This window comes from Saccopteryx bilineata, chromosome X (assembly GCF_036850765.1).
Source record: "Saccopteryx bilineata isolate mSacBil1 chromosome X, mSacBil1_pri_phased_curated, whole genome shotgun sequence".
Taxonomy (NCBI): domain Eukaryota; kingdom Metazoa; phylum Chordata; class Mammalia; order Chiroptera; family Emballonuridae; genus Saccopteryx; species Saccopteryx bilineata.
In genome coordinates this window covers 66,120,070-66,135,544 of record NC_089502.1, presented here as the reverse complement: position 1 = coordinate 66,135,544, position 15,475 = coordinate 66,120,070, and the positions used below count along the sequence as shown (strand labels likewise).

Below are 15,475 nucleotides of genomic sequence, written 5' to 3'. Positions count from 1 at the left end.
CCTGAAACTAATTTCATTTTATTAACCAATGTCATCTTAATAAGCACAATTTAAAAATGTGGAAATGGCATGAAGACAGACAAATAGGTCAACTGAATAAAGTATCTAGAAATATATTTTTATTTTTTACTCTATTGATTTTCAACAGAAATGCAAGGTAATTCTGTGAAGAAAGCATAGTTTTTTTCCAATGATGATGCTAGAATGATGGACATCTCTATACAGAGTGGGACAAAAGTATGTTTACAGTTGTGAGTATGTGAAACAGAGTTTGTTCTTATATCAGTATTTATTAATTATTGTATTATTTTACATATGAACCACTGTAAACATACTTTTGTCCCACCTTGTATAAAAAAGGACTTAAAATACAACACACACCTATCACACCATACTCAAATGAATTCAAAATGGATTATAAAATTAAGTATTAAACCTAAAACTATAAAAACTCTAGAAAACATAGGATAAAATCTTTGTGACAAGGGATTAAGCAAATATGCATTAAATAGGAGACCAAAACATAATTCATTAAATATATATATAAATCAGACCATAAAAATTAAGAACTGCTTTTAGAAAGACACTGTTAAAGAGAATAAAAAGACAAAACATAGACCACAAAAATTATTTGCCAACAACATATATGATAAAGGTCTTACCATTCAAAACATATAAAGACTCTCAAAACTCAGTATAAATTAAATAAATAAAATGTTTCAAATATTTAAAGGGACACTTATCAAAGAGAATATATAGTTGTCAAATATGTGCATGAAGTGATGATGAACATCATTAGCCTTTAAGGCAATAAAATTCAAAAGAACAACAAGGTACCAGTACACATTTGTAAAATGTTCAAAATTAAAACACAGCTGACCATACCAAGTGTTAGCAAGGATGTGGAGCAATTCAAACTCTGATATGCTGCTGGTGGGAATGTAAAAATTATATAATCACTTCAGAAAAGTTTAACAGTGTCTTCAAAATAAGCTAAAACATACATCTACTCTATAAGCAGGTCATCGTTGAGGAGAAAGAGGGATGGATAAGCAGAGCATGGAGGCTTTTCAGGACAGTGGAACTACTCCATATGATACCATGATGGTATATCTATCAATATACACTTCTCCAAAGCCAGAGAGTGTAAAACACCAGTAATAAACCCTAATGTAAGCTATGAAAAAAATTAAATAAAAAGTATAAGCCAGTCATTATACTCTAGGTATTTAACCATGAAAAATGACAACATATGGCTATATTATCATTTGTATGTAAATGTTTGTAGCACTTTTATTGGTAATATCCAAAATCTACAAACAACTCGAATATCTGTCAATAAGTGAACGAATAAACAAATTGTGGTGTATACATACAGTGGAATACGACTAAGCAATAAAAATTGGTACATGTAACAACATGGATGAATCTCAAAATAAGTATGCCGAGTTAAATAAGTCAGACAAAAATATAAACTATAGGATTTCTTCATATAATGTCCTAGAAAATACAAAGCAAACAGTGACAGAAAGTGGATTCAGTAGGGGTGGGGCAGCAGGGAAGCTTTATAAAGGGGTACAAGAAAACTGTTGCAATGATGGATAAGCTAACTATTTTGATTGTGATGATGATTTTTCACAGGTATATACAAACGTTAAAATTTATGAGTGTGTGTTTTAATATATGAAGTTTATTGTATGTCAAATACACTACCATAACACTGTTTTAAACATAAATAAACACTACTCCTACAAGTAGTTTGATAGCTTGTGTAGCCAAAAACCTAGGCTTGCCTTTAAATGCTTCATTTAGTAATTAAAATTGATCTTGTGCCTAGAGAATAATGAGTAGCCCGTTGAGATGATCTAAATAATAGGCAGACAGAACATGCCATTAATTAGCATAGCCATTCAAAACTGTACAATAAAACAAACAGAATAATTATCTTTTGAAATTTCTATAGGTAAAAAAGAAAAAAAAATATATTTTTTAGTTTTGTTTCCAAAAAAATAGCAAAGATTTATAAACAGATACCTCTTTGGATAATCTTGTGAAGACATCTCCTCCCCTGAGAAAATCCAGTATTAAATACAGCTTCCCTTCAGTCTGAAAGGCTAATTAGAAAATACAATGTAGTAACAGAACAATCTTAGAGACTTAAAAAGCTTAGTGTACTTTTCAATTAATATATATGTTTAGAATTTTATCACTAAACACTATATAGTAATTAAGCACTTACTCACATGGACCATTATCAGATAACATTATGTCAAAACTAAACCTGGGGTTGAAACAGCTATAAAACCCTTCCCACAGCATAATCAACCTTGCACATGGCTTCACACAGAAACTTCTATCATCTTCATTCTCCTGATTTATTGAGCATCATGTTATAGTAATATTGCCTGAATTCTGCATCCCCACCTACTTGAAAATCTACTAATATTTTCAAGCTCAACCCAAATGCCACCTCCTCCTCTATTAAGTTTTCCTCTATTAAGGATGCTCTCCTTATCACAATTCACTACCACATCCTCACCCTTTTTCCCTATCAGCATTTTGGTACAACTTTTGAAATCTCATTTTACTTTTTTTTATGTCTCTCTTATGGCACTTACTCCATTTCATTTGTATAATTAATTTGCTTACATGTCTGTATTGGTTTTTTTCTGTATTTTTCCAAAGTGAGAAGCGGGGGGTGGGGGGCGGAGAGGGAAGACAGACAGACTCCCACATGCGCCCAACTGTAATCCACCCAGCATGCTCACCAGGGGGTGATGCTCGGCCCCTCTGGGGTGCTGCTCCCCTGAAAATAGGAGCCATTCTAGCGCCTGAGGCAGAGGCCATGGAGCCATTTTCAGTACCCAGGCCAACTTTGCTGCAATGGAGCCATGGCTGCAGGAGGGGAAGAGAGAGAGACAGAGAGAAAGGAGAGGGGGAAGGGTGGAGAAGCAGATGGGCGCTTCTCCTGTGTACCCTGGGCAAAAATCGAACCCCGGACTTCCACATGCCGGTCTGACACTCTACCACTGAGTCAGCCAGCCAGGACTCTGTATTCTTTATAAATTATAAATTTCTTGAGTGAAGAGAGGCTTCATCTTTAGAGCTCACTACATTTAATACAGTGTTTTTCACAAAATTGGTAATTACTGATTAAACTAATGACATCCTGGAGATTGAAGAATGTCTTTATAGACTACCATTTTCATTCCATTAGAGCAGTGGTAGTCAACCTGGTCCCTACCACCCACCAGTAGGCATTCCAGCTTTCATGGTGGGCAGTAGCAGAGCAACCAAAGTATAAATAAAAAGATAGATTTAACTATAGTACGTTGTTTTATAGATTTATTCTGCCAAACTTAGCGAAAATCTGACATAAAGTACTTGGTAAGTAATTATTATTATATGCTTTAACTTGCTGTAACTCTGCTTTATAAATTTTATAAAGTAAAGTTACTTCCCTACTTTATAAATCACCATTACTGTGGAACCGGTGGGCGGTTAGAAAATTTTACTACTAACAGAGCTACAACAGTGGGCGGTAAGTATAAAAAGGTTGACTGCCCCTGCATTAGCATAACAAGAGAGTGAAAGGATAATGGGTAGAGATTTCTTGATGGTTTTTTATAGAGAAAACTGAGTATATATTTTAATGTACTATTAAATTATAATGTCACCATTTTCTAATAATAAAATCAATAGCTCATATTTTTTCAAATTTCAAAAATTGAAAGTGACAAAGTAGACTGTACCTGTGATTTAATGATGTCTATACCTTTGAATTGCCCAGGGAAGACAAACTCAACAATGTCATGTGCACATTACATTACCAATGGATCCAGGATTCAATCTCAGAACTGACTCTAAATTCATGTTCTTTCCATAATACCTATTAGTTCTCACTTCTATTAGTCTCCCCCTACAAATAAGAATGACTCAACTAGATTAATAAAACTATATGACTCTCAAATAGAACCAGAAAATAAGATAAATATGCTTACTCTGAACATGTAAGAGGACAGCCAAACACCAGAACGTTTTGACTAAATTACACAGTATTTTATAGCCTAAGGTCACTGGAGGTAGAGCCTATTAGGGTACAGAAATATTACCAGACAAATAATCAGAAGTTGCTAGCTTGCTATATTAGAATTTAGGAACTCCAAAATGTAATCAACAAATTTAGAAAAAGCAACTAATAGTTAGAAATTGATTCTTACTTCAGATACCTTTCATATAGTTGGATATACTAAATCAGTTTGAAATACTTATTTCCTGTTATATTATTGTTCAAAAGACAATCTTCACTCTCTAATTCCATAAATTAAAAAAGAGATCACATACCATAATGCAATTTCACAATAAATGGATGATTTACTTCCACCAGTATATCCCTCTCCATCTTTGTCCGAACTCTGTCTCGAACTAAAAATTACAAAAAGTTAGAATATATTACTATTGTATAAATTTCCACACAGATCCCATAAAAAAATCACCAACTTTATAAGTGCCTAATTTTGCAGTCTATATATTCCTAAACAGTAATTATCATATTCTCAGAAAGCCAATAAATTCAGTTTACATCTTGACACAGGGTAAAGTGACACAAACAGGCTAATATGCATTAATTAAACATTAATCTCTAATTGTTAAACGAGTTTACTGATTAAAACTGGGCACAGTGTTATTATTAACAGAGCCTAGATGATTATGTATATAAATGTATGCAGGCAGCTGTGCATTTTCAATACATTATATAAGCACAGATGGAACAGAGAAAAATAAAATAAAACCTAATAAAGTTCACTTTAATTAAATGAAATGTGTCACTTTTATACCATTAAATTTTCTCAAGTTATACTCTCACTAAATTAAGATATATTCAATTATCATTATACTGAGTGAAATAAGTAAATCAGAAAAAGCTAAGAACTGTATGATTTCACACATGGGTGGGATATAAAACTGAGACACATGGACATAGATAAAAGTAAAGTGGTTACCTAGGGGAGGGGGGGTTTAGTGGAAGGGTGGGGTGGAGGGGAGTAAAGAGGAACAAATGTACGATGATGGAAAATGATTTGACTTTGGGTGAGGAGTCTGCAAATAATCAACAGGTCAAATGCTATAGAAATGTTTATCCGAAGCCTATGCACTCTTATTAATCAATGTCACCCTGTTAAATTCAATTTTTAAATAAAAGTAAAAAGACATATGCAAATATCAACCTAAAAAATATCAATTACCAGCTAGAAAATTATAATTATTATTAAATTAAAAAATAAATTAAATCCAGACCAAAAAAATCAAGAGCCATATGAGATTTCACTCATATGTGGGATATAACACTGAAAGCAACAAATGAACAAACAAGAAAAACAAAACAGACACAGACAACAGTGTGGTGGCTACCAAAGGTAAGGGGGAGAGGTAGTAAAGGGTAAAGCAAGTCAAATATATGGTGACTGAAGTAAATTTGACTTTGAGTGGTGAGCACACAATATAATATACAGATGATATATCACAGGATCATACACTTGAATTCTATATAATTTTATTAACCAATGTCACCCCAATAAATTTTACATAAGAGAAAAACTAAAACTAATCAACTTATACAAGCGATACATACTGTATTTCTTAAAATAAGCTTTACCAAATTTTATTTTAATAAGCTTTCTAATTTCCTACCTTTTAAAGAAGCTTTTTTTAACACTTTCATTGCATAGAGCTGCCCAGCATCAGGGCCGGTCTTCTTTCTAACAAGAAAAACCTAAAAGGGAAAATAAACGAAAAAAAATTAATATTCACTTTCAAGCCATTTTTGCTACACATACACATTAGGACACACATATGTCCTTGAATATTTTAAATTTCATAAATATATATATTTCCCTATAAATTATATACTTAGTTAATACTTCCTCACTTTCTCATTCATTTAGTAAAATCACACTCTCATGCATACTACTATAAAAAGAAAAAAATTTTAAAATAGATGATACAGTCATGGACTTTTAGAATTTTTTGATGTAAAATATATATAACATCAAAAAAATGAGCTAAGAAAACTCCTGTTAAGATCCAAGATCCTTTTTGTTACCTTAAAAAATAGCAAACAATGTGATAACCCTTAATTTGATACTTTCATTTCTACTTTCTTACTGGTCCATTTTAGAAGTTACCAGGCATTTTAATTCCAAAAGTTTATATGGAATCAAAGAAGACCCCAAATAGCCACAGAAATCTTGAGAAAGAAGAAAGTTGGATATATCACAATACCTAATATCAAACTATATTACAAGATTATTGTAATTAAAACTTCCTGGTAGTGGCATAAGAACAGGCATATATATCAATGAAACAAAAGAGAAAGCCCAGAAACAAACCCATGTCTATATGGTCAATTAATACTTGAAAAAGGTGTCAACGGCATACAATGGAGTAAAAATAGTCTCTCGTCAGTAAATGAGGTTGGGAAAATTGGAAAGATACATGCAAAAAAACAAAAACATGAAACTAGACCACCAACTGACACCATACACAAGAATAAACTCAAAATGGATAAAGGACTTAAATGTAAGTTAAAAAAACATAAAAATTTGAGACAAAAACATAGTGAACTCTTGGACATTTTTTGTAGCAAATTTATTTGTATACATCTCCTTGGGCAAGGAAAACAAAAGAAAACATAAACAAATGGTACTACCTCAAACTAAAAATGGTTTCTTCACACCAATGGAAACAATCAACAAAATGAAAAACAACCCATTGAATGGGAGAACGTATTCCCCATGATATATCTGATAAGGGGTTAATTTCCAAAATATATAAAAATCTTATATACCAAGAACACAAACAACTCGCTTAAAAATGGGTAAAAGATCTGAATATACACTTCTCCAAAGAGGACATATAGATGGCCAACAAACATATGAAAAGATGCTCAATGTCACTAATCATTAGAGAAATGCAAATCAAAACTGCAAAGAGGCCCTGGCCGGTTGGCTCAGCGGTAGAGCGTCGGCCTAGCGTGCGGAGGACCCGGGTTCGATTCCCGGCCAGGGCACATAGGAGAAGCGCCCATTTGCTTCTCCACCCCTCCGCCGCGCCTTCCTCTCTGTCTCTCTCTTCCCCTCCCGCAGCCAAGGCTCCATTGGAGCAAAGATGGCCCGGGCGCTGGGGATGGCTCTGTGGCCTCTGCCCCAGGCGCTAGAGTGGCTCTGGTCGCAACATGGTGACACCCAGGAGGGTCGCAACATGGCGATGCCCAGGATGGGCAGAGCATCGCCCCCTGGTGGGCAGAGCGTCGCCCCCTGGTGGGCATGCCGGGTGGATCCCGGTCGGGCGCATGCGGGAGTCTGTCTGACTGTCTCTCCCTGTTTCCAGCTTCAGAAAAATGCAAAAAAAAAAAAAAAAAAAAAACTGCAAAGAGATATCACCTCACACCTGTGAGAAAGGCTATGCTCAACAAAAAAACAAGTGCTGGAAAGTGTATTAAAGTTAACATACCTTCTAGTCTACCCTCAGTGTTTGTTTTTAATAAAACAGAAGCATTAAAAATAAAATTTATTTCTTATAAATGAACAGTAACAATCACACTTTTTCTTTGAAAAAGTATATCATTCAACCTGGATAGACAGAAGACACACACAAACTAGATTATCATGGTATTCTAAATGTCATAGGACACCTATTTATTAACTTCAAGAAGCTAAGACCTCAGACGCACACCTGTTTGTTTTTTTTTCAAATCTGCAGTTGTTGGCAAACAAGTGACTTGTATATTATTTTTAAGCTGATTTAAGGGGCAGTGTTTATCAAAATTTTAAACATTAAATTAAATGAATTGTTATCACACACACACACACACACACACCTCCAAAACTAAGCATTAATGTCCAAAACCAGACTCAATTTTTTTACTCAATTTTACTGACGAGGGTAAATAAATGGAGATAACCAGTTTCCTTTTTCCTAATCTATATCATGTGACAAGAGGATGAAACAAAAGGAGTCAAGTCATTTTGTGAATATGACTTCACAACAAGTAGAACTATCTTTATCAGAATCTTCCAAGAAAGCAGTTCTTAATTTTTTGTTATAAGGAATCTGTAACAATGTTAAAAACTATTGAAGACTTCAAAATGCTTTTGTTTTTGTGGGTTATATCTATTGACATTTATCACATTAGAAATTAAAACAAAAAATATTTATTGATTTGTTAAAAATAATAAACCCATTAATATGAGTATAAATATTTTATAAAGATACTGTATTTTCTAAAACAGTAAACAAATGCAAAAAATGACACTGATTTACACTCTCACAAATCTCTAATATCTGGTTTAACAGAAGACAGTTGGATTATTATATCTGTTTATACATTCAATCTGTTGCAATTAAGTTGTTTTGCTTGCAGTATAGGAAGAAAAATCAGATCTCACACAGATATATATTTGGAAAAGGGAGTGATGGTGTAAAAACTTTTTAATATAATTATTCTTCTTTGCTGTGGTACAAGAACTTGACAAATGACAGTTTCTTAAAAATTAATGAAGAACACAATGGAGAATTTGAAACCATATCAAGTAATTGTCCATATTCTGTTATGTCATAATCCACTGATCTATCTTACTTTTAAATGAATTTTGTACTCATGTCTAATTTGAAAATACCATGTGAATTTTGCAGATCTTTCATATGTTGACAGCTGCAATACAATCAGATAAAAAATATTTCATGTATAGAGAAGACATCAAGTTTATGGTGGCAAAAATAATTTTTACACATTTCTAATTTATTGCTTTAAAGCTCAAATTTTATCATATACAAAAATACTGTCAGTTGTTTTCCGTGAAACAGATAGCTTACTCCATTTAATTTTTGAAAAATCACTACCAAATATCTAATTTAAAGTAACCATAATTTGTTAATCATTCATCTAAGTATTTTATTTTCTTTAAAAAAGTAGCTAGTTTTGCTCAAAACTCAAAATAAAAACACACAGTGCTGTCTTAAGACAACCATTATCTTTTTATATGTAGCTAAATTGCAGCATATATACTCCTCATTTCATTGCACAATTTTAAAAAGAAGTGTACTCAAAGGTTGAGATTTATAAATGTAATCAGTGTTAACACCTCACCAAAGGCATTCTTATGTAAAACTTGTATTTCTTAAAAATCTGAAAGTGTGTTATATTGAAGACTACTGAAACAGTTTGGAGTCACTGCTTTGATTGTGCCAAGGTGACATAAGTTTTACAAATAGTATCTCACTATTATTATAAAATACCATGTTTCCCCCAAAATAAGACAGTGTCTTATATTAATTTTTGCTCCTAAAGATGCACTAGGTCTTATTTTCAAGGGATATTTTATTTTTCCATGAACAAGAATTCACATTTATTGTTGGAACAAAAACTCAACATTTATTAATATACTGTAGTCATGTCATCACAAACATCAGCATAACCAGACAAACTCTGAATTCCATCAAGAATTTCTTGTGACTATTTCCATGTACAACAATCTACCCTGTTTCCCCGAAAATAAGACAGTGTCATATTAATTTTTGCTCCTAAAGACAAGCTAGGTCTTATTTTCAGGGAAGATCTTATATTTCTAAGCTTGAAAAAAATTGCACTAGGGGATTGTCTTAAAAATTTTGGGGGAATGTCTTATTTTCAGGGAAACAGGCTAATTTTGACCCTGAGGACAATGTGAAGGTATCTTCCAGATGCCAAGGGGTAAAAAGACATTAGAGAACCACTTTTCTAAAATACAGACCTTAGTAGGGCTGAAAAGAATAGAGTATAGAAGGCAAAAAGAGGCAGTCAAGGAAGAAAGAAAAAGCCCAAACTTTCAACTAGACATTTACACAAAATAACGAATTCTCCCCTAGCTCTTCTAATACTCATCAGTATCACAACAGAGCATATAATAGAAGCCATTCCTTCACAGTATAGAGAAGTAACTGTTTATTTGTTCATCACCTGAAATTTACTTTTCAGGTCTTAGGGGTAAACTTCTCCAGCAAAAGAAAACATGTCACTCAGCACTCTTCCCATGATCAACTACAGAAAAAGTGTCATGACTTCAAACTGCTGTATCTAAAATATATCTGTCCTGATGAGACATGTTTATTTTAATTCATTTAAATCCAATTATTGGAAACTGAACAGAAGAGAAATAAGTGAGTAAGTTATTCTGAAATACTTTTCTCTTGATCAGAACTTTATATTTTCCATTAAGAATTAGTGTTTGCTGAAGAGAATTAAAAGATCAACTGACTTTAATGTTGATTAAAGACAAAAGACCTGCAATTTTAAGATATAAACATGTATTTTTAAAACTATCTTTTGATATTTAATTACTTGAAAAGACAAGGGTTTAATATCCCAAAAAATTCATGTTAAATTTTATAAAGTCTTTATTATCATAAAAGTCAAAAAATATATAATCCAAAGATGTTATACATATGCCTTGACATGTAAAATACAAAAAAAGGTTGGTCTGACAATTTCAAACATGTATTTATGTGTTTTAATTGATTATGTTTTAAAATAATTAATGTAAGTTGTTTGGCACACCACATTTCAATCAATACATTAATGAAAATTAACAGCATTATAGTTGGTGTGTTTAGTACAGAATTTTATATTCATCTTGCATGATGATAATGCATGCTTCTTTAAAGTACAATTTTACAAATGACTCTAGTTGGTTTTCTCTATTAAATGGACTATAAATATATTTGTTTCAGTTCTTTATACAGGCTAAAATTTCTTTTATTAAGATTTAACAATGAAAGTTTGCATAAAAATTTAAATAAGGCTGCAGCCCAAAATTTCTTGGAACTGCTCCTACACTTTTCTGATTCACTGTCTTGGCTAAATTCCTAAATACGTTCAGCATGTAACAAGTAACACCCACACAATGCCTACACAAATGATGTAATACTGACAAGCAAACGTTCATATGCTAGGAAGAAAAAAAAATAAGCTACTTCTCTAATATTTCTTTGATTGAAGAACTGCATAAAGATTCTTATTCTGTATTTTTAGTATTAAGGATTTTAAAAGGCTTCTCTGATATCCTTTGTAAAAAGCAAAGTTCCTGCACAGACAAAGCTGAGTGTTTCCTGAATGTAAGAACTACATTGACAACTTGTCAGTGTGTTGCTATATTTAATGTGAAGATGTTACTGAAGACATTTCATTTTGTCATACTCTATTCTCTTTATAAAGGTCCATGAAAAGAATTTATCTGGCCTGTTGATCTAATTCTACATTAAAGATACTGTCAAATAATCAAACAATTAAATGAATCAGCTTCTTTATAATGGCTAACAGAAAATTTAAATCTTCATTTTTGTCCAACTTCTAGAAGTCATATAGGCCCATATATCATACATTTGTGAACAACAGAGTATATTTCTCATTTAATCTTTCCTGGTCTAATTTTTTCTCCTTCCATCACCTTCATTATTTTATTCAACATTCAGCTATGAAATAAGCTGCAGCCCAAAAAGTGCAGCTATGAAAGTGTCTAATCCTTACTGGAACAAAGATGGATATAAATAAATACACATATAAATCAATATAGACATCAAATAAAAAAGGAACTACTTGAAATGTCTTGAAATGTTTCCCTGGTATGATTTTTTTAAGCTGATATTTAATTACAGTACTTATATATTTAGGATATGAGTGAGCTTTGTTTTCTAAAATTAACAACACAGGCCCTGGCCGGTTGGCTCAGCGGTAGAGCGTCGGCCTGGTGTGCGGGGGACCTGGGTTCGATTCCCGGCCAGGGCACATAGGAGAAGCACACATTTGCTTCTCCACCCCCTCTCCTTCCTCTCTGTCTCTCTCTTCCCCTCCCGCAGCCAAGGCTCCATTGGAGCAAAGATGGCCCGGGTGCTGGGGATGGCTCCTTGGCCTCTGCCCCAGGCACTAGAGTGGCTCTGGTCGCGGCAGAGTGACGCCCCGCAGGGGCAGAGCATCGCCCCCTGGTGGTCAGAGCATTGCCCCTGGTGGGTATGCCGTGTGGATCCCAGTCGGGCGCATGCGGGAGTCTGTCTGACTGTCTCTCCCCGTTTCCAGCTTTGGAAAAATACAAAAAAAAAACAAGAAAAGAAAAATAAAATAAAATAAATTAACAACACACAAATATAATGTAAAATATTATAGTTAAATGAATATTATATTTTTTAAAACTTTTTTTTTTTACTGAGACAGAGAGAGGGATAGACAGGGACAAACAGACAGGAATGGAGAGATGAGAAGCATCAATCATTTTTTGTTGTGCATTGTGACACCTTAGTTGTTCATTGATTGCTTTCTCATATGTGCCTTGACCATGGGCCTCAGCAGATCGAGTAACCCCTTGCTCGAGCCAGCGACCTTGAGTCCAAGCTGGTGAGCTTTGCTCAAACCAGATGAGCCTGCGCTCAAGCTGGCGACATTGGGGTCTCGAACCTGGGTCCTCTGCATTCCAGTCCGATGCTCTATCCACTGCGCCACCGCCTGGTCAGTCTATTTTTTAAAACTTTTTAAAATAAAGGTATGCAGAATGCACATAACTACTCTACAAGTCAATTCTATGAACAACCCACACACTCACCATCTATTAAAAACTCCTTCTAGTTTTACTCTCCCCAGAAAAACCATTCAAGTCCTCTCTCATCTTCATAAATCTCCTGTACCAATTCACTGCTGAACTATAATCCACCTTCATTTGTTCTGTGTCCTGAAAATGTTTCTATTTCAAATGTTATATTAATACCATACAAATATTGTGCTACTTTAAGACAATTAATGTCTATTTTATGTTCACCAATACTGATTTTACAACTATTGGACACACAATGGGTGTTTAACAAGTGTCGTTCTTTTAAAATATTTCAAAGCATAATAAATCATTGCTCAATTGCTTTAATTTTTCTCTTTAAAATTAAATCACAGCCACCCTGAAATTAGTAGTTTCTTCTTATCTTTCTTCCTAAATTGTTATTTTCCTAAAGGCTGTCACTGTGTGTATGCAATCATTTTCATGTATTAGATGTTAAGTACATAAAAGTGGAGAACCAGACCTTTAAAATAGTTTTCCAAAAATCATGTCATTGAGCACTTAATAAACAATTTGAATAATGAATGTCACAGATAATTTCTCAGTTTTGCTTTCTCCCTTGAAATTTATGTTCCTTTAAAGGAAGGAGTTTCATATAACATATAGATCATTCAGTACCTATCCTCGCTGTACTTTATACACAAACTGCAGATGACAGGTGAATTCATATAGTTACACATGAATCGATACATGCATTCTGACTTCTGTATTAGAGCTGAAGGATATAGTTGAAATCACCAGGAGAGAGCAAGCTGAGATCATGTTAGCATGTGAACTGGAAAACGAGAACCTTTTTTACATAAATCAAACCACCTTGCTTTAGGCAGCTAAAGCACACTATACTTTGTCCTAGAGAATAAGTGAGCATGGGGTATTGGAAAACCTTGATTATTGTGGACAAGTATAAATAAATGGGGTTAAAATACAACAGAAATAACATGAGCGAAATTAGGAAGTTATCTGTGTATGTCTCCTTTGACAAGTTTAGAACTGGCACACTAAACAGAGTTCTATCAATGTGTACACCTGGTAAACGTTTAGAAGGGAAACAAATGTGGAAAAAGGCGTTCATTACCTTTCCAAAGGATCCCTGACCAAGAACTTTGAGCAACTCAAACTGTGCAGGATCTGCTTTCTCATATCCTTCCTTAACATGATGAGTAATAAGAATTTCTTTAACAACTCCTTCATCCTGTAAAAAGGAAACCCAGAGAATACTCATATCCAGTTGCAACATCTTATGAAAACTTAGCCAGAAAACATACCAGATATATATGATTTCACACATTGGTGGGATATAAAACAGATTCATGGACATAGACCAAAGGGTTATAAGGGGGAAGGGGAAGAGAAGGAAGGGGATGTGGGGGAGAGGGGGGGAGAAAAGAGGGACAAATACAGTGATGGAAAATGATCGGACTTTGGGTGGTGGCTATACAACACAATCAACAGTTTAAGTGCTACAGAAATGTTTACCTGAAACCTGTGTACTCTTACTGATCAATGTCACCCTGTTAAAGTTAATTTCTAAATAAAATTTAAAAATTAAAAAAAAGAATGAAACTAGATTACAGTTTTCCCCATATGAAAATATTAACTCAAAATTGATCAAGGACCTAAATATAATATCTAAAACAAAATATTACATGGAAGAAAACGTGAGTATTAAACTTATGGACCTTGGTCTTAGAGAAGATTTTGTGAATTTGACCCCAGAGACAAGGACAGTAAAGAGAAAAATAAATAAATGGGACTAATCAAACTAAAATGATTCTGCACACCTGAATAAATTACCAACCAAACAAAAAGGCAACCAACTAAATGGGAGAAGATATTTGCAAACAATAGCTCTGACAAAGGGTTAATATCCAAAAACATATAAAAACCTCATACAGCCTAACCTGTGGTGGCGCAGTGGATAAAGCGTCGACCTGGAAATGCTGAGGTCGCCGGTTCAAAACCCTGGGCTTGCCTGGTCAAGGCACATATGGGAGTTGATGCTTCCAGCTCCTCCCCCCTTCTCTCTCTCTCTCTCTCTCTCTCTCTCTCTCTCTCTCTCTCTCCCTCTCCTCTCTAAAATAAATAAATAAAAATAAAAAATTAAAAAAAAAAACAACCTCATACAACTCAACAACAAACAATCAAATTAAAAAATACAGAGAGGACGTAACAGACAATTCTCCCAAAAAGACATACAAATGGCCAACAGATATATGAAAAGATGCTCAACTACATTAGCTAGGAGGGAAATGCAAATCTAAACTACAATGAGATACCGTATCACACCCAAGAGAATGGCTATTATCAACAAGACAAGTAATAACAAATATTGGAGAGGTTGTTGAGAAAAAGGAACCCTCATTCACTGATGGTGGGAACGTGAACTATGTAGTATAGCCACTATGAAGAATATGGAGTTACTTCAAAAAAATTAAGAATAGTTACCATATAACCCAGCAACCCGTCTTCTGTATTATCTACCACAAAAAATTGAAAACATTTATTTTATTTATAAAAATATATGCACCCCTACGCTTATTGTAGCATTATTCATGGTGGACAAGACATGGAAACAACTGAAGTGTCCTTTGATAGATGAATAAATTAAGAAAATATGGTACATATATACAATGGAATACTACTCAGCCATTAAGAAAGGTAAAATACTGCCATTTGTGACAACATGGATGGACCCTGAGAATATCATGCTAAGGAAAATAAGTCAGACAGAAAAAGTTAAGAACCATATGATTTCACTCATATGTGGGACATAAGACTGAAAACAACAATGAACAAACTAGGCAAACACACGAACATAAACTTGTAGACAAAGACAACAA

General features: G+C 33.8%; 1 protein-coding gene across 6 annotated transcripts in view; it reads right to left on the bottom strand.

The window, feature by feature from the left end:
• RPS6KA6 (ribosomal protein S6 kinase A6) overlaps positions 1-15,475 on the bottom strand; it is a 136,556-nt gene that overhangs the window by 67,818 nt on the left and 53,263 nt on the right. For all 6 annotated transcript variants that reach the window (XM_066249207.1, XM_066249206.1, XM_066249211.1 and 3 more), the window contains 4 exons: positions 13,711-13,827; positions 5,692-5,773; positions 4,345-4,425; positions 2,035-2,114 (listed from right to left, as the gene is read on the bottom strand). In XM_066249207.1, coding sequence (XP_066105304.1) covers positions 2,035-2,114; positions 4,345-4,425; positions 5,692-5,773; positions 13,711-13,827 — 360 coding nt within the window. The remainder of the gene's footprint in view (positions 1-2,034; positions 2,115-4,344; positions 4,426-5,691; positions 5,774-13,710; positions 13,828-15,475) is intronic.